Source organism: Thrips palmi, unplaced genomic scaffold (assembly GCF_012932325.1).
Source record: "Thrips palmi isolate BJ-2018 unplaced genomic scaffold, TpBJ-2018v1 HiC_scaffold_10, whole genome shotgun sequence".
In the NCBI taxonomy this organism is placed as follows: Eukaryota; Metazoa; Arthropoda; class Insecta; order Thysanoptera; family Thripidae; genus Thrips; species Thrips palmi.
Window position 1 is genome coordinate 4,248,480 of NW_023144621.1, and position 24,014 is coordinate 4,272,493.

General features: G+C 55.1%; 3 protein-coding genes across 3 annotated transcripts; 2 read left to right on the forward strand and 1 right to left on the reverse strand.

Annotated features, from left to right (window-relative positions):
- Window positions 1-464: 464 nt before the first annotated feature.
- Window positions 465-1,500, forward strand: LOC117654511 (chromobox protein homolog 1-like). The gene has a single exon (XM_034401183.1). The coding sequence runs from the start codon at window positions 610-612 to the stop codon at window positions 1,252-1,254; it is 645 nt and encodes a 214-aa protein (XP_034257074.1). The 5' UTR covers window positions 465-609; the 3' UTR covers window positions 1,255-1,500.
- A 142-nt stretch (window positions 1,501-1,642) lies between these two features.
- Window positions 1,643-5,373, reverse strand: LOC117654509 (GMP reductase 1-like). Its single transcript, XM_034401180.1, has 6 exons — window positions 4,957-5,373; window positions 4,644-4,763; window positions 4,297-4,554; window positions 4,035-4,223; window positions 3,709-3,914; window positions 1,643-3,637 (listed from the first exon to the last, which is right to left on the reverse strand). The coding sequence occupies exons 1-6, from the start codon at window positions 5,041-5,043 to the stop codon at window positions 3,448-3,450; spliced, it is 1,050 nt and encodes a 349-aa protein (XP_034257071.1). The 5' UTR covers window positions 5,044-5,373; the 3' UTR covers window positions 1,643-3,447.
- Window positions 5,374-5,988: 615 nt separating this feature from the next.
- On the forward strand, window positions 5,989-23,638 carry LOC117654424. Its single transcript, XM_034401048.1, has 15 exons — window positions 5,989-6,141; window positions 8,387-8,720; window positions 8,844-9,166; window positions 9,247-9,431; window positions 9,538-9,809; window positions 9,924-10,205; window positions 10,294-10,560; window positions 10,642-10,875; window positions 10,962-11,092; window positions 11,169-11,519; window positions 11,606-11,738; window positions 11,819-12,064; window positions 12,229-12,382; window positions 23,130-23,420; window positions 23,625-23,638. The coding sequence occupies exons 2-15, from the start codon at window positions 8,430-8,432 to the stop codon at window positions 23,636-23,638; spliced, it is 3,174 nt and encodes a 1,057-aa protein (XP_034256939.1). The 5' UTR covers window positions 5,989-6,141; window positions 8,387-8,429.
- The last annotated feature ends 376 nt before the right edge of the window (window positions 23,639-24,014 follow it).

The following is a 24,014-nucleotide window of genomic DNA, read 5'->3' on the forward strand; positions in this document are numbered from 1 at the left end:
GAGGGAATGTTAAATGTAGGTATTGACATTGCACTCAAATAAGGGGTCTTACTACTGTATTTCGGGGAATGAGTGGCCAAAAATATTTTGCCTCCCCTTTGTTGTTTATTTTCTTGTGAATTTGCTTTGACAGGTCGCAGCAAACACAAACAAACAACAAAAAGTGGTCGGGGATCAAGAAAAAGAAAAGTAAGAATACCCAAATGTTATTAAATTTTGGACTCCAGGGAGCCACACAACCAACAATAAAGAAGCTTGGTAAAACTACGCCCTGTTGGAGATTAAACCAGAGATTCCATCGCAAAAAAAGTTTCAAACGAGATTTAGTTCGTTTCTTTGCTCTTTAGAATCGCAGGGCATTTCAAACTATTTCAAATTAAAACCTGGCGGTCTCGTCGGAAGGGTGGCTCTCCCGGAGCCACCGCCCTGTCGAAATGGTGTTGGCGTCGAAGAGCGAACAGTTGACGGTCGATTAAAAAAGCAACACCGTTCGCGCCGTCGCCTCGCGTCCGTCGCCATCGCCATTGCTGGAGAAGTCTTGTGGTTGTGCGCGCCGGATCCTGCATCTTTCGACGAATTCGCTGAGTTCGCTGTGCCAAATCCAACAAAATGTCAAAGAAATCAGAAAAGGACGCCCGCAACGACCAGGATTCGGATCCCGAGGAGGAAGAATACTCCGTGGAAGAGGTCCTGGACCGACGCGACAAGAATGGCAAAGTTGAGTATTACCTTAAGTGGAAAGGTTATTCCCATGATGACAATACCTGGGAACCTGAAGAAAATTTAGACTGCCCGGATTTAATCGAGGCATTTGAGCTTAAGCGGCGCAACAAGAAGGAAGAGGACAAGAAAGCAAACCGCAAAAGTCGCACCAAAGACGAGGAGAAGAAGAAGCCGGTTGAAGACAGCCTCGACACGCCTTTAGCCAAGAAGAAAAAGGTGGATAAGCCCGAGAAGGAAGATCGGAAAACCAAAGACGATGACAAGAAGGCGAAGCGGAAGACTCTGGGCGACGACAACAAGCCCCAAGGATTCGGCAGGGGCCTGGAACCGGAGAAGATCATCGGCGCCACCGACTCCAGTGGGCAGCTCATGTTCCTCATGAAGTGGAAGGGGACCGATGAAGCGGACCTCGTGCCAGCCAAACAGGCCAATGAAACCTGCCCCCAGATTGTGATTAGGTTCTACGAAGAGAGGCTCACCTGGCACTCACCTGCTGCTGATGATGAGAAGGGTGTTACTGCTAGTATTTAAGACGTTGTTAATCGAGACTATTGTGACATCATCTATAGTTGCCATAGATTGCGCATGTTCGAGTTTACTTGATTTATATCTTAAAGACTTCTAAATGTTGGTGTTAATTGGTTTTCTTCCATGTCATTTTTTAGTGTTTAATCCTTATTTTTTATAATAATTACTTTAGGTTTCTCTTAAGACCTTAGTCTGGTCCTTCTATTTTATTTTGTACATAGAATAATAAATACTTGACTAAAATTTTCAGTATGTAAGTGTTCATTAGTCCTGGTCAATCATCGACACAAGTCAAATTTATAAAGTGTTCATACTTTGTCAAATTCTGAGGTGTATGTGGCAGTACCCGCTTACTCTTTATAACTTCATGAAATTAAGAAGTAAAATTTAATTAGTTCACAGTATCTTTTATTTTAGAAAGTACACAATTTGATGTAGCAACCCTGGTTACCTGACAAGTTGAATGTCTTGTCAATCTTCTTCAGAGCTTCAAATAGGGATGAAATCGAGGCTCTCAAAGAACGGCTGTGGAATAGTACAGAAGTGGACGGCTGAATACTGTAGACTATAAGTCTGGCTCATAGCTGCTACTGACATGAGCATTGGAGTGGGGACCGTTATGAAAGCCCCCAAATCTACTGTACTACAGGTCACATTAAATTTGAGCTACGTGCAGATCAAAACGACCACCCCGTGGGACTGTTGGGAAATTTTCTATTCTTTTTCAATAACAAAAGTTGAACTTCTGCTCTAAATCCAAGTAAACCTGGAAGCTACGCGACTGGTCGTTAGTAAACAAATTGAGTGGTAACCTTGCATTTGGATGGGACTAATGCACAAAACCTCAAGATCATCTTCAGACAAGAAAAAACTACACTTTAAACATATAAGATCACAGAAATATGAAGTGTACCCTGCCAGACTAGCCACGAACAACTTATCACAGAAATGGGCAACCAGGCTGGTCCTTAGGCCTAAAACCACCTTACAATACAATAATTAATAATATTGTGAATGTTTCAGTCCAGCTTGGTCCTGCTAGTTGACATTACCAATAACTAGCTACTGACCCTTCCTGCTGTTGATAGTTTATATTACAGAAGTTCACAACAATTCAAGCTAACACTTGCACAATCTTCTATAAGATGACATCAGAATGTGATAAATGAACAACAGTAACAAAAAGAATCAATTTAGCAAAGAGTACAAATTCTATGTATGAGTGGATAACAGAAACCCCTGAATGTTTAAATGCCGAGTGGCTTAAAAGGCACTCTTTCTTCCCGAAGTCCCTTTATTAGTTTTGTTCGTTGACATGAGACTAGATTTAAAACCATGAGGGACTTAGTGAAATTTTGTAAAGAAACCAAAGTAATGTAAAATAGTAGTAAGTAAGCTGACACCAACTCAACTTAGCCATAGGTCCAAGTAAAGAGATTTCATCCATTACATCCAAATGACTTATTGGCACAAATGCTGGGCTGTCCCTACAAATTTTAACTAAAATAAAGTTTCTTAACTCCTAGTAATACTTTAAGTAAGCTCAACACAAATTCAAAACAAGGAAAAACAATAACATCAAGAAGTCATTAGAAAACTTCAAAATCTAAACAGACTAACTCAATATCTTGGTGTTGTACAAATACATTAATGTTTGTTAAAAGTACAAGTATTACATACTAGTACATGAAATATACTTGAACACGAACAGGAACGCCTACAAGCAGTGGACCAATTTGAGATTCACAGACAAAACAGAAAAAGAATGTGTAGAAACACTATGTCTTTTATCATAAAATAAAACATTCACAGCACTAACCAAATAGTTTGAAAAATGTTAAGTACTTGGTAATATTTTCAAAACAAGCTTTGCTTATGTCATCCCAGTAAATAAATCTCTTTGGTATGCTGAAAACATTGCATTTATCTTTTTATAAATATTTTCTCTGTTTAGGACAAAGCCATAAGCTCCAACAAGACTAGATTTGGTAATATATGATGACATCCACAAACCCAAGCTAACATAAAAATAAAATTTCTCATTAACTTTCAACTTGTCACACTAAATAAAAAGCTTAAGATACCGACCAAAAAAATAATTGTGCGCCATGGTGACACTTAGGGAGGCAGGTGCTTTCATGATAAACTGAAAACACGCTCACCCAAAAGAATAAGGAAGAATAAGCCAATTTAAAATCAACCTAAATTGGAGTATACATTGTTGACTTGCTGAGTACAACGAATGAATGTAGCGCGCTTTGACAATTCCCTGAGCTCTGCTGCACCAGTGTAAGTGCATGCAGATCGCAGTCCCCCCAGAACATCTAGGACAGTACATTCAACATCTCCTCTGTAGGGGACCTGAACAGTCTTGCCCTCAGCAGACCTAAGAACATGAAACTTAAATTAAAACTCCAAGAATATAAAAAATGAAAGCAGAGACAAAATATACTGTACCTGTAGTCAGCCACACCACCAGCATGTTTTTTCATGGCTGTATCAGATGACATGCCATAGAAGCACTTGTACTGCTTCCCGTCTGGTTTTGTTATGACCTCACCACCACATTGATCATGGCCAGCAAGCATTCCTCCAAGCATAACAAAATCAGCTCCAGCACCAAATGCTTTGGCAACATCTCCCGGACAAGTGCAGCCTCCATCCTACAAAATCCATTCAATCAGACTTTAGCAAATGACCCCAGCAATGTGCAAGGAAGGCATAACGCACAAAACAACCTTCCTCATCAAGTCACCGGTCAAATCATGGGGTCACAGACTTACAGATATAATATGGCCACCAAGGCCATGGGCAGCATCAGCACATTCCAAAACGGCGCTGAGTTGAGGGTACCCAACACCAGTTTTGAGACGGGTGGTACAGACAGAGCCTGGGCCAATTCCAACTTTGACGATATCAGCTCCAGAGAGTATGAGTTCTTCTACCATTTCACCAGTAACTACATTGCCAGCCTAGGAATAAAGGAAGCTACAGATAAAAGAGTGAAAATTGACAGGTGACAATCATGAGTTATAAATGACTTACAATGATGGTGTGGTGAGGGAAGCTGTTACGAACTTTCCGTACAAACTCAACAAAGTGTTGGGTGTAACCGTTTGCAACATCTAAACAGATAAATCTGACTCCAGGGTTTGTATTGAGGATAGCAGACAACCGCTCAAAGTCAGCTTGGCCTACACCCGAAGATGCAGCAACATGGGGAAGACTGCTGGGATGATTTTCGGCAAATTTTTGCCATTCTTCAGGAGAGTAATACTTGTGGATGGTTGTGAAAAGTCCATGCTGATAACATAGAGAGAATAGAACACGTTAAATTAACATAAACTTTGAGGTAAACAACAACAATTGAAGAGACAACAAAGTAACAGTACCTTGGCAAGGACAACAGCCATTTCAAAGGTTCCAATCGTATCCATATTGGAAGCAATCACAGGGATTCCTTTGTAAGTTTGTTTAGAGTTTCTAAAAGTAATATTGCGGAACAGGTCAACCTAAAACAAATTTGAAGGGTACAAGGGAATGCAATTAGTCAAGGTTAATTATGGGTGCTGCCATTCACAGGAAAAGGACATAGTAAGAAAATGAGCGTGTGCATATAAAAATAATGCACCAAACTAATAGTACATTCAATAATCTTAACAACATAAGGACAGCTAAATCTGTAGCTAATTGACACATACGAACCTCAGATCTGCTCTGGAGGGTACTCCTTTTGGGCCGCAAAAGAACATCTTTGAAATCGAGCTTTATCTCGTTAATAATATTAGGCATTTTCGGGGGATAGGGAGTCACGAAACACGGAGAACAAGCGCAGACACGACACACTAGTTTCCTTTTATCACAAAAGTAGACTGCAAACGCTGCAGTCTATATTCCCCTCAGCTTACACAAGCAGACGACGGTCAGTTGATACTACCACCAGAAACAACTGGGCTACTCAGACTGCTCCCTTGCTCTCGACAGGAGCGTTTATGTGCTTCGGAAGACGTACAAAGAAACTCTTTTTTCCAACAGACACAAAAAATTGTACTGATTAAATGGACGCGCCTAATGAGATTCTTCCACGGTCAACGACAGCAACGACTTGAGTTATCTTCTTGACCCCTGTGGCTGCTGCTAACGATTTCAGGGGGAGATTTGAGATTTGACTTTCCCGACCCATATCCCCGGCCTTGTTTATTTTTATCTGTGACCTTGAATAAAGTCCGTCGCAGACTTTGTCGTTTGAGTGGTTGGTATTTATGAAATTAGGCTAGACTTATTATTTCATTTTAGTTGTCTTGTGAACGGGGTAAATAGCAGTCACTGGGTTACTGTGGATTTATCGAAAGCAACTGGAACCTAACATCGAAAGAAATTTGAATAACTTAAGTTTGATTTATCGAACAATTCGTTTTAATCTACCGGTTGATAAGTAAGACAATTGGGTGAACTGGACCGCTTTTGTCCATTCCGAGCGAAACAAATTTGAATATGGCGCGTCAGCGCTGCCTTCAAGAAAATCAGTACAACAGACTTTTAAAATTAGCGGGAATTTATGATTTTTGTGTTGTGAATAGGCAAAACGGCGAAAGTGACAACAATTTTCACACATTTGAGTTCAGAAGCATCTTCCTCAATTTCTAACGACAGTTGCTAGCTCCATGTTTGCACAGTAATTCAGAAAAACAAGTTACAATACACTGTTTCTCTGGCTGATGCTGACAACATTCAAAGCAAACAATCGCAAGAAGAAGTGGAGCATTGTGGGAAAAAACAGAGTTTCATCATGGCCACGCAGCGTTGCTAATAGCCCTATTGTGTTCTCAACCAATATGTTTTCATGCTTCTAAACGAAAGTTACCTCTCAATGTGTATTTTTAGTTCAAAGTAAGCAATGCTACACATTTCTCTGGTAATTTGTGAACACATAGTTTGGGTACGAACGGAAGACTCAGCGGAAATGCATGTTGAACGGACAGCGGGTCGCATGGAAGGTGGAGCAATTTGGATAGGCTGAAACTTTAGAAAGTTTGGCTGGCCTTCATGATCGTTATTATAATACTTGCTATCTGGCACAGAAATTAGTTTATCATCATGAGAACATAGCGGTTTGGCTGCCGTGCTGCCGTGCTTGGTTTGGGCCTGTGGCAAGTTGCTGAATGGTGTCCTAATTAAGCTCTCCTTTGCCAACCAATTTAATTTAAGGGAACTCGATTGATTAAATTGGACTTACGTCGGTGCGTTGTGGCTTACTTTACCAATTATTCCCTGAACCTCTCAGCAAATGCGTTGATGGCACCAGTCCTTTTGATATTCTGAAGTCATAGCAGCCCGAATGCTAGGTTATGAGTCTTGACAACAAGAGACTCTGGTCTGTAAACATTGGTGTTTGTGGTCATGTTTTCCACAGTTTTTAGCTCAATTAAGCGAGATCTTCAAGCAGTCCCCTTTCACATCGACCTCTTAAATTCATTATTTCACAAGATTATAGTTAACATTATTCTACATTTAAATTTTCTAGAGTGACAGCATCTGGTTAGTTCTTTGGCTCTGGCTGGTTCATTCATTTTGAATTGGATTGATGTTGACTCACTTTAGTATAGTTGAAATGCTATAATCAAACCATCTGTTCACTCTGCATTATCTTTTTAACTTGGATCTTGAGCCCAAGTCCTTGTGATCCACATTCTCAGAGGCATGAACTTGTTCAATGTACTTCCTAATGACTGCTATCAAGACTGATCATTAATATCCTCAACAAGTGCTTTACCTTGCACTCCATCAGATGGAAACAACATCAGAAGAGGAGTCATCTGTTCCTTCAATCAAGAGATTTCAAATGAAAATGACTTAATCAACTGTCAATATAATCATATATTTTTAAACATTTGAGGAAGCATTTCATTCAATACTAAGAGCTATCAATTCTTAACGCATTTGTCATGATGCATTCCATCCTTCTATATTCAATTTGATATTAAATCTAACTGGACAGAAAATAGTTTCTAGAGCCTTAAGTTAATGGGATCTGCTCATGCGCCTCCTAAGCATGATGGCATCAAGAATGAAGCTGTCTGCGCAAGTGGCAGTTTTTCTTTGGCCCCGAAGAGAATGTCAAGAGAGAGATAGCGATGGGGGACGTGCTTTGGGTGGGCTTGTTGGCATTGGCATGCTCAGGGTTAAATAGTGGAGGTGGGTACGAATTTTATGAATTGGTCCAATCTAATTCATTTCTGCTGTCTGCTTCTGTGTGCCAATCTTTGTTTGGGATGATAAAGCTGGTGTATTTTGTTTTTACAAGCATTTTTTTATTTTGTTGCTCCATGACATTTGCTGGAACTGTCTTGTGGTACAACAGCATGATTTTCAAGAAAGAAACTAAATTTGTTTGTGGTAGGAGTATTTGCGTTGCATGGCAGGGTTTTGAGCTTCTATGACTTTTCTAGGATGTTATAACTTCTCTCTTATAAATTTGCTTCCCCTACTGTTCCGTTGGGCTTTGTTCCTGTACACTGAATGATGCATGTAAATTGTTGCTCTATTTTTATCTTGTGTCTTCTATCTTGTGGCTGCCCTTATTTATTTATGAGAATTTTTAATTTAAAAAAAAAATTATGTCTAAGTTTTGTGCACTGTATTAGTCAGTCTTGCAGTATTTTTATGAATTTAAACCACACCAGGTCCATCTCCATGGCTAATATTTCTTAAAAGTGACACTAATATACATTGGATTTTTCTCGGACTGGTTTAAAAGGACTCCCAATATAAAGAAAATTGGCAATGGGGCTGGCAGAAATTCCAAGAAATACCATTGTAGTTATGCACTTGTTTCTTCTTATGTGATACATGCAGTATCTAATTGTGTTTCCTGTAAAAGCACCTTGTCAGACCATCAAAATGAACCTGTTACAATCTTTGTAGTACACTCTATGTGATTTGCCCTTAAGAATGTGAACGTCTTGCTGTTTTCTTAGGCAATTTTGAATGAAGGAAGCTGCTTTTTCCTTGGCTTTTAAAAGATTTTGATTGGTTTCAAATCTGATTTTCTTGTCAATATTTGTGACCCTTAAACCAATTTTAATGCAAATGACTGTAATGTACTGATACTTTACTCTTAATTTTTATGTTACAGATGAATTGGGCAAGAATGAGAGAGAAAGTTTGCTGACCCCTGCATGAGCAGCGGAGGACCACCAATGGATAGAATGTTTATTAAACATGAGGCGGGCTTGGATGCAAGTGGCATGGCAAGTGTGGTGGGAAGTGCTGTTGGGAGTGGGGTAGCTACGGATGCAGCTCAATCTCGCATTTGTTTTGTATGCGGGAGTGTAGGGCATAAGGAGCAATTTTGGCTCAATGTCAAACCCAATCCAAGCAACCCAAGCGAACCATACTTTCCATTTCTAGAGAGCCATGAGCCACCTTCAGGTTATAGACATCTTTCCAATTCACGGCCAGACACTGTGGTATGTATTTCACTTTTGGATTCACTTCAATTTCTACTTTAATATGTCAGGACCGAACTGGAATAAATGATGAACTCATAGTGACCAATGCCAAGTATTAATTATTTTATTTTCTTGTTACAGGTTCGGTCCTGCTTCCTTTGTTATTCAGTGTTAATGCAGCAGTGGAACAATCATGAACGTGATAAAACGCCACATGCAAGACGACTGTACTGGTTGAAACGCTGTGATAATGGACCTTATACTGGTGCGGAAATGGGCATGCAAGGTGAATATGCCGCGCAAGTGCTTGGGCTTACCCATGAGCCCAACTCTGCTCCGGTGTCTGTTGCTTTAACCATGACTCCAAGCACTATTCCTGCAACAGAAGCAACAACACCTGCTGCTAATTCTAATCCTGAGTTACCACCTTCTGGAAATCATCCACAACCTCCTTCAACATTTAGGTAAGTTATTAGCTGGTCATTGTTCTGAACTGAAGCATTGCTTATTCAATCATCTCATTGACTGTATTTGTGTTGTTCAGGGAAGAAATTCCAGGCCGTACTTCCTCCATTTCTACCACTAAAGCTGCTAGTTTACCAATTATTACGGGTTTGCCATCTCAATCATTGGACAATGCAAGTCCATTATCTGCAGATATGGCTTTAGATTTAAGACACACTTCTCGAAATTCCCCAACTTTATTGCCTACACCTCAACCGGTTTCAAGTGAGTATTGGTTTTGTCCCTACTGTATTTTGACCCTGCCAAGAAATCTATGAATTGTGGGTTTTTTTCATCTCTTAAATATTGAAATTGTTGTTGAACTTTTTAGGCCCCTTCGCTCGCCTCCCCAGTTCTTTTGGTTTGGACATTTTGGACCTGAGTATGCCTGACAAAAACGCCATGACAGAAGTATGTTATGTCTGTGGTGATGAATTTAAGAAGGGGGTTCTAAGTCACATTGCTGCAAAGCCACAGACTCCAAAACCTGGAGAAGTACCACCTCACCCTTCAACTGTTGAACAGAAGCCCTTCTTTCCAAGTCTGATAATGCATCCAAGACCCAGCAGATCTCGACCAATGGACAGTGCTGGCCATGTACAGGTATGCCCATCGGAGTTGTTGTTTCATGTGTATTTATTATTTGCATTATGTGCAATTATCTTGAATTTTGGTGTGTATTTGAGTTACTAAACCATACTATTTTTGCTTTTTCAGGCATGTGCAGAATGTCAACGGCATCTCCTTCAGCAATGGCATGCACTAACAGCTCAAAGAATACCACACAATGAGCGGAACTACATTCTTCGCAAAAGGCCTGCCCCTGCCCTTGATAACACCACGTTTGTTTGTTACACTTGCGCTCTTGAGTACCCATCTTCTTCACTAAGACTGCTGTACTGTTGCGCGAATGCAGAGAAGGAGCCCTACTTCCCTTTCATATGTAGCCTCAAACCCCCTCCTGGAGCCAGTCCCATATCACCGCAAGGAATGGTGCAGGTACAGTGGCTTTTAATATACTAGATCATTGTTCACTGTGAACTCATCCCAAAACATTCTCTCATTATCTCATGCTTTGGGTTTGCAGGTCTGTTCTATATGCTATAAGTCAATTCCTCAAAAACAACAAGTGTTTGGAGGTGATGCGTCGAGCATGGTCAGTGGGTTAGCAGGCGGTCTACAAGGCAGTGTCGTGGGCAGTATGCATGGAAGTGGTTTAGGCGGTGATACGGGGGCTGCCAGGTTGGCTGGTGGAAGTCAGGTTGGGAGTGACATACGTTTCAAGCCTTATGAATTAAGTCGACCTCCAAGTGCAAGTGGCAGTAGGCGAAGAACTCCAACTTCTGACCAAATGGTTTGTTGTTTTCTTCTCTTCACAGATTTTGTTTAATTGATGTGCTGTATTGAATCAAACTCCCATTTCTTTTATCAACAGGGATTGACAGCTTCTCCTGGAGCTGGTAGTCCGAAACCTCCCTCCTGGCCTGAGCCTCGACCATCGTCAAGACCACAGGAAACTCCACCTCCAGCCATTGGGACTACAAGTACTCAGCAAAGTTATCGCTGCTACGTGTGCACCGGCCTGTTTCCCTGGAATCACCTGGAATGGTTGTGTACAAGCGCCGAAGGCATGAATTCTCATGCAATGCATTTCCCATGTTTAAGAAATGTAAGTCAACTTTTTTGTGCACTCCTGTTGTTGCAAGATATTGGTGGAGACTTTTTTTTCCTATATTTGAACGCTTCTCTTTTCAGGTGGTTCGAAGCAGTGACAACACATCAGTGGATTCCCACGGGCGAGTGCTCGCCTGCACGCGCTGCTATCGGCACCTGGCTCGGCAGTGGGACAACATGGAGCAAGAGAGAGTCCCTCTGGAAAGGCGGAGGTTTGTGTTGTCTCATCCTGACAGGCGTCAAGCCAAGTTTCTCTCGTAACAGCATGTGGCTGGATTTGGGTTCCAGGTACGACTTGCCAAGCCCTGTCCCCGGCAATGCAGGCTGCTGGAACGGGTCCTCGTCCCCGTCGCCGCACCCCCGGTCCGCGCCCCCTACCCCGCCCTCCAGCACCCCCACCCCCACGCCCCCGGCCACGGCGGGCACGGGGGGCAGCTCCATCTACTGCTTCCTGTGCGGCCTGCACTCGGAGCTGACGCTGGCCCGGGTGCTGTACGGCCGGTCACAGGGCCCCAGCGCGCCGTTCTTCCCGCTGCTGCTGAGCCACCACTCGCCGCCCAACGCGGAGCAGCTGCGCGACGACGGCTCGGCGCTCGTCTGCACCTTCTGCTACCACTCCCTGCTGGCACAGTGGAAAAGGTGAGGGGGCGCCGTGCTGTGGCATGCATGACATACACCACGTTTCCGCGCGAGGAAAGTATTCTAACGTTCAAGTGTGTTTCCAGGTATGAGGCTGCCGCCAGCAGTTCGGGCGCGGTGATAACAGTGGACAAGCGGGAGTACAATACGCACGACTACTATTGCTACGTGTGTGGAGTGGCCACTTACCGGCGGAGGGTTCGAGCACTACCCGTAAAAGTAAGACCTCAGAAGACTCGTTTTATGCTTTGTAGAAATGCAAATGGTGCTAACGGACCCCACTCTTGGCTTTCTCGCAGGATTTTCCGTTTTTGAAAGACCACCGGCGGTCCGACAAGCGCCTTCTGCTGGAGAACGGGGACTTCGCCGTGGTGTGCCTGGACTGCTACGAGTCTCTGCGCGCGCAGTCCCTGCAGTACGAGCGGATGGGGCTGCCGGTGGAGAAGCGGGAGTACAACTGGATCACGCAGCCGCCGCCGCCCGAAGACTCGCCCGACGCCTCCATCGCCAGACTGCCGTCCGGAGAACGAACCGAAAAGTCATCGGTAAGGCTACAGCAGCGCCTCTTGGGACGTCGCTACCCCGTGCTGGCTGGTGCTGGCGAGCGCGGCGCTCGCGGGGTAGCGACGATGCGCTCGCCTCCGGTCTCCGCAGCGCCAGCGCTCCAGCGCGCCACAGCACTGTATAGTCTGTCTCCTCTGTTGAACAGTGTCCATCCATAACCACCAGCCGCACCGTCAAGAAACCCCTTCCCTCGCCCAAAGCCGCCGGCACCGGGCCCTCCGCGCCCACCGCGCCCACCGCGCCCACGGGGCCCGACAGGAAGCAGCCGAAGTCCGGACTCGCTCTCGGAGACCACCAGGGTGAGTCTCATCCTAGTTTTTCCTCAAGACGTCCACGTGACGAGGTTGGGTTACTGCGACTCTACAGGGGGTGCGACTCCTCCGGTCTACCCAGAAAATCTGGAAAGGCGCTCGACCGCTCGACATGGCGGCTGGCGCAATTTATGTACTTTGGGACTTCCCCCACTCGGCGACGCAGCGTGTGCGGCGGCCTGTGCGCCGATTTTACACCGACTGGGCAGGACACAGGCGGGCCGGGGGCCGGGCCGCCCGGAGCGCGGCGTGGGCGGCGTGGCGGCGCGTCCCTGCAGCGAGGGCTGGCGGCCGGGCCGGCCACGCCGCCGGGGAGGGCCTTAAGTGTTGACCGCGGGTCGCGGCCCGCCCTTCCCGCCCCCAGCCCGGCCTGCGTGGCCTGCCTGCCCTGGCCTGCCCTGGCCTGCCCTGCGCTGCCGGTCCTCGTCGACCTCCCCTCTGCCGCCGGGTCCGCCACCCTTCAGCTCATTGTGGCGCTAGCGCTGCGCTCTGGTTCGTGGCTCCCAAACCGGGAGATAGGCACGCATCTCGCCCTCCGTGCCTGGCGTGCCAGGCGTGCCAGCCCTGCCGGCCCCGCCGCACCCCGTGGCCTCCATAATCTCTCCATTCCGCCCCGCGGCCTGCGGCCCAGCCACTTGGACGTGGACGCCTCCCTCCCCTTTCTCCTCGCCTGTGACTTTGCGCGGTTTGCCGACTGGATTTTTCCGCCGCTGACTTTTTTCCTCGGCCGCCGGGAAGCTCTGCCTAGCGGGCGTTTTGCAGGGTGCGTCGCGGTGCCGTGTTGGCGGTTGGCGCACATTCAGATCGAGATTCGCCGCTCAAAGCGAGCAGAGCCAGCGCCAGTGAGTGAGTGAAGGGTCCGCCGCGATAAGGCAGGAAGAGGGACTCGGTGCCGGGCGTGCCGAGTTTAGACGAGACGACGACGCCCCGCCCCGCCCCGCCCCGCCCCGCCCCCGTGAAGGTGGGCCCTGCTTCTGGCCACGCCGGGGGCCTGCATGCCTCTCGTGCCTAGGTGGCGCCTGGGCGTGGCGCTGTCGCCGTCGTGATCCTGGTCTGTTTGTTTGGCGCTGAAATCCCTCCGCCGTGCCGTGCCGCTGCGTGCCGCGAGGGGTGGGCGTCATGTGCCACTCGGGGCGTATCCCTTCTCACTCCCCCTCTGCATCTCTCGCTGTCTCTCCTAATCTGTGCATGAGAGCGCCCTCTCCGCCCCGCCCCTCCCGCCAACCCCTCTCTCATTGATTTTCCTCTCCCCCGCCGCGCCCCGTCCGCCCCGCCCGCCCGTCTGGCTGGAGTCGGCGCTGGATGGCTGGAGCGGCGCTGCTGGAGCGAGGCTGCGGGAGCTGCTGGAGCGGTCGGAAGGAGAATGGCCCGCCGCCGCACCCCGCCCGCTGCGCCGCAGCAGGGGCCGGCAGGGTGTGAAGCTTGACGCGCAAGCCCGCGCGAAATTTCACACGAAAGCTGGAGTGAAAGCACACCGCGAAAGTGGACTCGAAGGCAGACCGCTGTCGGCCGCGGGCTTGAAAGCCGCCTTGAAAGCTCTGGCTGGGGTAAAAGCTGGCGGTAAAGCTGGGTGCGTCCGATGCTGCGCATGCTGAGCATGCCGGGTGATGAAATGGGCGGCGCCGCGCGCTGCACGGACTGAGTCAACAGACGGCCGGGTGGACGTCGTCGAGTGGAGGGCGCCGAGGGCGGAGGGAGGGGTGCGAGTGAGAGGGAGGGAGACGAGAGGCGCGTGTGCGCGGTACGGACGGACTGGTGGCCGTGCGGTACAGTGTGCCTGCTGACTCTACAGCGCCTCATGTATGCTAATGAGGGGGAAATGGCTGTCGCTGTCTCTCTCGCGCCCCCACGTGAGAGGGAGAAGGAGCGACGCTGTTCTGAACGAGCGCGCTGCTCGCCAGGGCCGGGGCCTCGGCCGCGTCCCGCCGCGTCCTCGTCCGGGGGCGCGGAAAAGGGGAGCATCCCGACGGCGTCCTCGTCGCCGTGGCCGCACGGCCGCGGGGCGGGGTTGGGGGCAAAGGGCGACAAAAGGGCAGGCGGGGCGCGGCGGGGTGGAGCGGCCGGCCGCTGGACTGCGGCAGAACACGGCGACCCCACGACCCGACCACCCGACCGCAGGCTGCCTGCAGGCCGGCCGGGCGGCCAGGCAGGCAGGCAGGCAGGCAGGCGCTAATTTGTTTGCCTCCCCTCCCCTGAGTCACTCCATTGCCTCTCCATTCTTTCCCACTTCACTGCCTCCTCGCTCCGCCGGCTCCGCGTTGTCTCTCCTCTACCGCTGCTCTGACGCGGGGCCGTGGGGCGGAAGGTGTCGACGCAGCACATGCACGGCCCCTAAGTGGGCCCGCCCCCTTCGCCCCTCCACGCCCCGATCGCTCTGATTGGCTTTTTGCCTAAGCGGTGTGGTCTGGCCACTAGGTCGGCTGGGCCCGGCTGCCGCTTGGGGGTCTTTGCGGGGTCGCCCGGGGTCGCACCTGGTCCGGCCGCGGACCAGACCGCAGGGCGGGGCGGCGCGGCGTCGCTCCGGCTTGCCGCGTTTGGCGCGAACGGACTTAACCCGGCCGGCGTCGCTGTGCGTCGCTCGCTCTCTCTCGCTCCCACCCCTGGCAGTGCCGGCATGTCCTCCCCTCCCCTTGCCGGCCTGCCGCTGCGCCGGCGGGGTGGGACGTCGGGACGCGGCGGGACGCGGCAGCGCTGGGGGTTGGCGGGGCTGGCTGCGCGGCTCGGCTCGGCTCGGCTCGGCGGCGCGCTGCACGCCAGTTTGAGCGCGTCCGCCGTGGGGGTGACTGCGACGCCGAGTCCCTGCCGCGCCTCGCCGCGCCTCACCGCGCCGAACCGTGTGCGCCGTGCCCGGCCGTTGAAGTGAAGCTGTGAGTGTGGTGTGCCGACTGGTACGCGTCTACGCCCCCTGGATAGTGTGTGCGGACGGACTGAGGGAAGGACGGATGCGGACGGATCGTTGTTTGGACGGACGGTCTTCGCGGAGCGCGCGTTTGCCGCCCCGGCGTTGGGGTAGGCGTCGTCGGCGGGCCGGTCCGGTGGTGGCGGAAGCGGCGGCCCGGCGGCGTGGCGGTCTGTCACTTGTCACCCGCGGTTCCGGCCAGCCCACACGGAGGCGCGCTCTGCGCTCTGCTCCCCCACCGCGCAGCGGCCACCGCCGCGACGCCGCCGCCGGCCCGCCCCGGCACTCATGTCAAGCGGCGGCAAGCCTGGCAAGCCTGGCAAGCCACCCGCAGCATGCAGCGCTGCAACCCTTGCGTTTACTCTGCCCGACGGAGGGGTGGGGGCTGCCGCGCTGTCTCTCTCGCATCCCTGCGGTGCGCCCCATGGGTGCGAGAGAGACAGAGCGACCTCTCGTGGCCGCGTTTTCCGTGTGATTTGCTCCCGTTTTCGACTGCCGTCTTGTCCCTCGCGTCTCGAGGCTCCACGAGCGGCAGCACGGCGTCCTGTCGACACCCGCGCGCGAACTGCACCCGGTGCTGCCTCCCCCTCCCCTTTCTCTCTCTCTCTCTGCTCTCGGTCACTGATCGATCACTGCCACCCTCGACACAAGTCAATCACCCCTCCCCCTCTCCGCCCGTCTCTCTCTCTCTCTCTCGCTCTCACCGGCCCGCTGGTGTCGCGGAACGCGGCGAGAGATGCTCCCTCGCTGCCGCTGCGCCGGTCGGGGGTTCAAATACCGACCCTGAAGGCGTTCCGGGTCGCGCCGCATCAGGGGCTGGCCTTTTGCTCGCGGCGCGTGCCGGGCGTTCCCGGCGTTCCGGGCGTACCGGGCGTGCCAGTCACGGGCGTGGGGCGCACGCGCGCGAGGAACGCGCCGGACAGTGCACTGCCGGCGAGGCATCGCGTCAAAGCAACTTCTTCTGCTATTTTCTAAAAAAATTTAATGTTTTGATTGCTGATGGTGTGGGTTGTACGTTTCTTCAAATCGGACCCCGCCTTTGAAACGTGTGGGGTGCTCCGAATCGGATTTTGGGTGCTCCGTTCGGCTGCGCGGCTCTCTTTTGCCGTGTAGGCAGGGGCGACGGGAGGTCTCCGTCGGCGCGCGGGGGGAGGCGAAGCACACGATGAGTGCCGGGGTTTTTCTTGTGGCTCACGTACGGCGCGGCGGCGTGCTCCGTGTACGGGGGCCGTAAGCACGCTGCACCCTCGCCCGACCGCTTCCGTGCGAGAGAGAGAGAGAGAGAGAGAGAGGAGGGAGGGAGGGAGAGAGGAAGGAGTAGGGGGGAGGTCGTGGCAATTACTATACGCTCTATGTATAGCCAGCTAGCGGGGCGGCCGAGGCCTACGCCATAGAGACGCACGCACGCAACCTCCAACCCTTTGGACGGCGGCGTTCCTCTGTCTCTCTCTCGCCCTCGCGGGGTGCCCCGATGGTGTGCGAGAGAGAAAGGGCGTCGTCGGTCGTGTCCAATTGTCACGCACCGCGTGATTCGGCTCGCGGCCTGCAAAGCCTCCGACTACAAGCAGTCTGTCTCTCTCGCTCCCCTGTGGCGTCCCGCTGGTGTGCGCGAGAGAGAGAGAGAGCGTGACCCGGCTCGCGTGCCGCCCGATGCGTTGGTCCCCTCGCGACGACAGCGGCACGCCCTGCGCGGACACGGCCGCTTGGCCCAGGCAGCGCCAGGCAGGCAGTCCGATCGCCCACGCCGCGCCGTGACTGTCACGGCACTGTCACGACAACCGTTTGGCTCCCCCGGGGGGTTAAATTGAATGCCTGTTAAAATTTTGGAGGGGAATCCGCGCTTCGATGCCGGGGTTGAGTGTTCGCCCGGCCGCCCCAGCCATTGAGCTGCGCCGAGCGGCCATTGAGTCCGCCAGGCCGCCGGGCCAGCCCGATAGATAGATAGCTAGAGCGCCGCCATGACCGCCGTCCTGGCCGCCACCCTCGCCGGCGTGCCCGCGCGTGCCCGGCATGCGTCGTCGCGTCGCCCCGCCAGACGCGGAAAGGGCACAGGGCCCAGGGCCACGCACACTGTGCCGTGCGGCAGGCGTCGCGGGGTTCTATAGGTTTTTGGGCTGCGCGAACATCGAACAGAGTGAATGCGCACTGTCCGTCCGTCCGTCTTGCGTCCGTCCGCCCACTACCCACGCGCCGCGCCCCTTGCCGTCTGGCGGTGTGCGCCGCGGGGCTTCCTTCTGGTGGCGACGCGCCGCGACGCCGGACCGAAGGAGCCCGGCGGCAACACCGGCTGGCTTGGCGGAGGGGCAGCCCGGGCAGCGTGCCGTCGTCGCGGTGCCGTCGGGGTGCCGTCGCGGTGCTCGAGAGGCACGAGGCACCCCTTGACGACGGCGCGACGCTGCCTTGGCGGTTGCAGAGTGTCATGTCCGACGCGTGAAGACGGCCCGCACAGTCCCGTGGACGCCCCGCCCCCCAGCGGCCGCAGCCCGCCCCCCCGGGGCTCCCGCCTTCGCCCCCATGGAGTTCCGCGGCGTGGCGGCGCCCCCGCCCGCCCCCGGCGCGCACGCCAGCCTGCCCCCGTCGCCTCTGCCGCCCGCGCACGCCGCCCTGGCCGGGGCCTACTCGGGGGCGGCGGGGGGCTCGGACGCGTTCCGCGGCCTGGGCCCGCCCCCGCTGCCGCCCCCGCCGCTCGGGTCGCCGCTCGGACACCCGGCGTACGGGGGACTGTACTTCAACGCCACCATGGGTGAGTATGTGGATGTCGCCGACGGGGTTGTCGCGCAGGTCGGCCGTGTCCACCCCGAGCCTCTTCCTGCCACACTGTTAAGGTCGTCGGGGACCTCTTGGTGACCCTCGCTAGCGCTGCCAGCACCGCCAGCCCCGGCGGGTCGCGTTTCATCCCCACCGTGACCCCCGTCCCTTGGCCGTGCCCTGGCCGTGCCGGCCGCGCCGTCTCCCCCCACGTTGCCCTAGGTCCGCGTCGTCGCCGTGCCAGGCCGAGCCAGGCCGTGCCACTGCTTGTCGCCACCGGCCCGTTACACAATAGTAGGAGCAACGAACTGTCTAGCCAGCCGCCCGATTCCGAGGAATCGCTCTGTCTCTGTCGCGCTGATTGGCCGGCGCGCAGGGGTGCGAGGGAGACTGCCCCTCGTCGTCGCGGCGTCGCGGCGAGCAACACGCGGGGGTCGCGGCTGGAGTCCCCCTGCCCCCTCCCCCTCCGGAAATGTGGCAATTTGTGGCGCGCTGTCCCGTCGACGCTGTAACGTCCCAACGTCCCCCTCCGATGGCACGCCGAGGCGGTGCCGTGCTCGGCGGGCTGCGGGATTTGGCGGATTTGGCGGAGAAAACCGCTGACACGCGAAGACACGCCCCGTCGCCGCGGCCCGACCAGGCCCTACACCCGAAAATCGATTTGGGAGCATCGGAAGGGAGGGAGGTGTGCCCTTCCTGCCCTGCCTGCTCTGCCTGCCCTTCCTGGCTGCACGATGCACTGCGAAAGGGCCTTCGCTCCGCCTCTGGTGCCTGTGGAACAAATTTTCCATTATTTTTTGTCGTTGTCATTTTTCGTTGCGGACGTTTTAGCAAGATGATATCGATGATTTCAAAATATTTTGATGTACTTTTTTTTCTTCTAGATTGTAATTTTGGAAGTCGTGGGAATCGGTCGGCGGTGTCCGTGATCTCGTCCGCGTCGAGTCCGTTAATCGCGTGAGGTGTCGCCCGGCACACTGGAAGGCCGAACGCGTCGCTCTGTCTCTCTCGCACTCGCGGGTCGCTTCGGAGGGGTGCGTGCGAGAGGGTCATGTCCGTGAGGGAGGCCAGGCTTGAGGCCAGGTGGCGGTGGCCGTGGGGAGGGGGCTGGTTACGGAAGGCGGCTCTGGCTCCGCTACACCGTTAGCGCAGTGCTCGCACCTCGACCCCCCGGGGTGATGGCGGTGCCAGAGGCGGCTAGAGGCGGCCACAGGCCTCGCTGGGAAGCAGGAAAGTGAACCGCCCCCGTGGGGAATCGAACCCACGCCCCGTAAGTGGCGGCGGTTTTTCCACCGTTTTTTTTCGACACGAGCAACAACAAGCCAAGGGCGGTGCGGCGGCGCGGCCCCAGGGATTACGGCGGTGCGGGGCGACATCTGCCGCGGCTGCAGCCCGACTCGGCCGCTGTCTCTCTCGCTCCCCCACGCCCCGTGAGTGCGAGAGAGAGAGCGCGACGCCTGCTGCGGGGCAGTTTTACCAAAATAAACCCCCGAAACAGGAAGACGGAGGGGAAACTGCGAGTTCAGCGGGTCAGACCCGGCGAGCCGCGCTGAGCCCGTTTCCTTGACTCGCTCTTTTTTTCGACCGCGGCCTGCGCCCTTCGGCCGGGATGCGCTGCCCTTTCGGCTCTCTCTCTCTCTCTCTCTCTCTCTCTCTCTCTCTCCCTCTCTCTCTCTCTCTCCCTCTCTCTCTCTCCCTCTCTCTCTCTCCCTCTCTCTCTCTCCTACCTTCACGACCGGGGTCCGCTATCTCGGCCGCCCCTTCGGCAGGAGGAGTCCACCCCTGGTCGTATCGCCTGTGTGCGTGCCTTTCTGCCTGTCCGTCTGCTCGCCCGTTACCGGAAGGGGTCCGGATTCCCGGAGGATCTCTGGAGATGCCGGAGACTGTCTGGCGGCGGGCGCGGCGGCGCGGCCCGCTGGGATGTCTCCCGGATCGATGCAAGACGGGCAGGACGTCTCCGTGCCGACGGGCCGACGTCTCTGACTGCCAAGACCGCCACGCCGGGCTATGACAAATTCAGCTCGCATGCCGCGGTGCCACGCCCATTGCCTCCGCCGCGCGCCAGTGGTGCTTTCGTCGCTCTGTCTCTCTCGCACCCTTATGGATCGCCCCATGCGTGCATGTCCGACGCCCGCTCTCCCTCGCACTCTCTCTGCAGGGCTGAGCGACCCAAATAGACGGCCGCATGATGGTCTCGCTCAATCCCAGACAATGTCAAGTGCGCCCGAACTTGCCCGCCCCGTGAATCACGTCGTGTATCGTGCCTCGAAGGCGGCTGTCAATAATTCGGTCGTTTTGGCCCGTGCTGGTGCACTGGCGGAGGTGGAGCAGCGCCACTGTCAAATGCTACACTGACCGATTTTCTTGTTGTTCTCCTGGTGCATTACGTGTTGCCGTGCGTGACGCCGCCCCGCAGACTGAGAGTCGTTATCATCGCTCCGTCTCTCTCGCACCCAAACGCGACGCCCCACGAGTGCGAGAGAGACGGAGGCATCAGTCTGGCGCGTGTCGGCGGCGTCGATCGCTGTGGCCGGCCTTGTTTCGGGATGGCCGCCGTTAGTCGTGCCCACCGATTGGTCACACAGTGTGGTGGAAAACGCTAACGTGAAGGCAGATGCGTTTCGTCGGCTGAAGAGCATTTTCCCGCCGGGAGCATTTCGCCCCGAAAAAACAAGCGGCGTACGTGGCCTGGGTTTGTGAACGGGCCGCGGTTCGGGCGTTGGCAACGTCCCGCTCACACTCACGGGCCGGGGCCAGGGCCAGGGCGTGAGCGAGACAACGAATCGGCCTGCTGATCGCGACCAAAGCCAAAGCCCCTGGTGGCTTGTTGACGGCCCCGTCCTCGCGCCGTCTGGGGCGGGCTGCCGCGTCTGAGGGGGGTCGCTCTCTCTCTCTCGCACCCCTGGGGCGCAAGAGAGAGAGAGAGACGGGGCACGCTGTTCGGCCGCCACGCCAACACCTCATTGCCATTCTGGTCGCAGCGGGATTGCTCCCCACCAGTCACCCTTCACCACCAGCGTGAGGAGGGGGAGGGGCTCGCCAATCTCTTCCCGTTGACGGCGGCCGTCTGTCTGTCTGCTTGTCGTGTCGCGCGGTGCGCCGAAACACCCCAGCCTTATCTCTGGCCACCTCCAAGTGGCGGGCGGTGCGGCGGGGCTGTGCCAGCACAGTGCGGCTCCAGGATCTGCCGGCGTGGCGCCGCGTGGCGTGCCGCGGCGGGGGTGTGAAGTGACGAGCCGCGCGCCGCCCGCCCCGCCCCGGCGCGGCATAAGGCTGCGGGCATAAATTTGAGCACCCCCTCCAATCCCGGGCGGGGCGGGGCGGGCTGCGGTGAGCCAACCCCGCGCAGGGTAGCGCCGTGAAGTGCTCTGGCCGACTGTGAGAGGCGTGGCGGGAGAGAGAGAGAGAGAGAGAGAGAGAGAGAGACGCAGCGCTGTTGCGGTGGCGGAGCAGCGCGGAGGTGGTTGTATCGATCGCCGGGGCGCGGGGGCGGCGGGGCGGGGCAGGGACCCCGGGGCGGGACAGTTGGTCCCCGCCGCACCCTCCTTGACGGGGAGCTGTCTGAGAGGCTTGGCGTTTCTCTGGCACGCCGGCACGCCGTGCTATACACTGTACCTGCAGGGGCGTGGGGTGGGCCGCCCATTTAGCTTGTGTGTGTGTGCGTGTTCTCCCTCGCGTCGTTTTCCTTTTTAGCACATTTTCCCTCTCCTCCTCTTTCTCTCTCTCCACCGCCGCCTCCGCGTCCCCGAGGGTCCCGTCGAACCGGTTTGCCCGGGCCGAGGCCGGGCCCCGGCTCTGAGGGATGGCCGGGGTGGTGCCGCGCCGTTAACCTCTGGCCTCGCCGCCCTGCGCCGCCCGCAGTCCGCCGGCCTCTGGCGGCCTCTGCCCCGTTCGGTCGGACCTTGGCTCGGACACGGCGCGGCCGCCCTGGCCTCGGCCACCCCGCAACCCCGCCCCTCCACACCCTTACCTTTGCCTTGCCGTGGTCCTCGTCCCTCCCCTGCCGGGCCCCACACGCCACCGCCAGGCCGGAGGGCGTGCTTGTGCCGGACCGGGAGTCGCGTTGACTGCGCGATTCGGGTGTCAAGTCAACCGACTTGACTTCGAACTCCCTCCAGACTTCCTTCTGTCCAGCACTCCAGTCTCTCCCTTCGCCATTCACCCCCAAGTAGGCAGTCTCTCTGTCGCACTTGTGGGGCGTCCCGCATCAGTGCGAGAGAGACAGACTGATAAGCTGACTCCGGCCCGCCGGCCACAGAGCAGCCACTCATCCGGGACGCTGCCCGCGGACTGATTCCGTTTTCCTCGCTCTGCCTCTCTCTCGCACCTCCACAGGAAGCCCCACGAGTGCGAGAGGGACTGCAGCGGCGGTCGGGGAGCCATTGCCACTATCAAGGCGATCTCTATCTCCCTCCTCCTCTGCCTCCAGCAGCCTGTTTCTCTGTCTCTCTCTCGCTCTCGTGGCTGGGGCGTCGCGCGAGAGAGACAGAGAGAGGGAGGGAGTCACCGCCCCGCCATTGAAAGCGACTTGTCAATATCCGGAGGGGAAGCGCGCCGCGCGCCGCAGGGACGGCAGGGAGCCTGCCGGGCATGCCGCGCCACTGCGAGGAGTCGCCGCAGGGACGGGGCTCGCCGCATGGCCGCGAGGGTGCGAGAGGGACAGAGACAGCGACCCTCGGCGGGCGTCCCTCGCAGTGTCATATCAAGAGCAGCCCGCTGGCGGCCCGGCTGACGGCTGGCCGGCCTGTCCGCCTGCGGTGTAGGCACCACGGCGTGCTTCCCTGCAGTGCCGAGTCGGGTGGCCTACGTGGCAGGCGCTTCACAGAGGGCGGAGGCAGACAAGACTCGTGACGCGTTTTGAGCTCCAGAGTCGCTAAATGGGGCTCGAACCGAACGTGTGACCCCACCAATGGGTTCCTCTTTCGGAGAGCAATTCATTGGTGGGGCCACACGTTCGGTTCGAGTCCCAATTAGCGACTTTGCAGCACGAAACGCGTCTTGAATTTTGGCCGCTTCCACTGGTTTTCCGGCCCACGCTTCACCCTTCTGACGCGCTGACGCGCTGACGGTCCTCTCCATGTGTTGCAGGCCTCTCGTCCAAGCACCCCGGCAGTCCCGTGCCCGCCTCGGTGCTGCCGCCCGCCAAGCAGCCCCGCACCGCCTCCTCGCTGGCCATGTCCGGCGGCCACACCGTCCCAGGGCCCGGCCCCGGTGCCGGGGCAGCCAACGCCGGCGCCGCGTCCACAGGCCACTCGGGGCACGCGGGCCAGGGCCACGGCCAGGGCACGCAGCCGCCCACGTCGCAGCCCTCCAACGGCGGCAGCCGCTCTTTCGCTGCGGCACTGAGGAACCTGGCCAAGCAGGCCGTGTCTCCGGCAGGTGAGGCGCGCCCAAAATCCCAATCAGTGGAGAAAAATTTAAAAATAATAAAATGTTGTTCTAAAGTGGTGCCTTTTCAAAATTGCACAAAAAATAAGTTTAACTAAATTTGATACAAAAAAATGTTTTGAAAATACATTTGAATTGATATGTTTTTAAAATACATTTGAATTGATATGATTTAAAAATCGAATCAACTCTAAGTGTTTGAAAAATAAAATAACATTTTGTTGCTTTGCAGAGAGAGAGCGGGAAGAGGAGCCCCGCCAAATGTCGCCCAAGACCCGCGGGCCGCAGCCCCTCGCCTCGCCGCTGGCCTCACCGCTGGCAGGCGTGGACGGGCGCAAGGTGCGTGTCCGTCTGTCTGTCTGTCTGTCTGTTCGTCCCTGTATCAGTCCGCGCAGGACGGCAGGCTGAAGGGCTGCTTGTTGCAGGACCGGCTGGACAGCCACCACCACCTGGCCGCGTCGCCGCTGGCTGACCGCGAGCCCACACGCAGCGGCTTCCAGCCCTACCGGCCGTCGGCGTCGGACGAGTCGCGCGCCCTGCCGCCCCACGCCTCGCCCCTGGCCTCGCCGCACGCCCCGCACAGCA

What these genes read in the sequence shown, in the direction of transcription:
- LOC117654511 (XM_034401183.1), top strand. Translation starts at nt 610, where the DNA reads ATGTCAAAGAAATCAGAAAAGGACGCCCGCAACGACCAGGATTCGGAT.
- LOC117654424 (XM_034401048.1), top strand. Translation starts at nt 8,430, where the DNA reads ATGAGCAGCGGAGGACCACCAATGGATAGAATGTTTATTAAACATGAG. An exon ending in CAACCTCCTTCAACATTTAG is followed by an intron (nt 9,167 to 9,246) that starts GTAAGTTATTAG and finishes TGTGTTGTTCAG; the next exon opens with GGAAGAAATTCCAGGCCGTA. An exon ending in GTCCCTCTGGAAAGGCGGAG is followed by an intron (nt 11,093 to 11,168) that starts GTTTGTGTTGTC and finishes TTTGGGTTCCAG; the next exon opens with GTACGACTTGCCAAGCCCTG.
- LOC117654509 (XM_034401180.1), bottom strand. Translation starts at nt 5,043, where the DNA reads ATGCCTAATATTATTAACGAGATAAAGCTCGATTTCAAAGATGTTCTT. An exon ending in TGGCTGTTGTCCTTGCCAAG is followed by an intron (nt 4,555 to 4,643) that starts GTACTGTTACTT and finishes CTATGTTATCAG; the next exon opens with CATGGACTTTTCACAACCAT. An exon ending in TTGGTGGCCATATTATATCT is followed by an intron (nt 3,915 to 4,034) that starts GTAAGTCTGTGA and finishes TGGATTTTGTAG; the next exon opens with GATGGAGGCTGCACTTGTCC.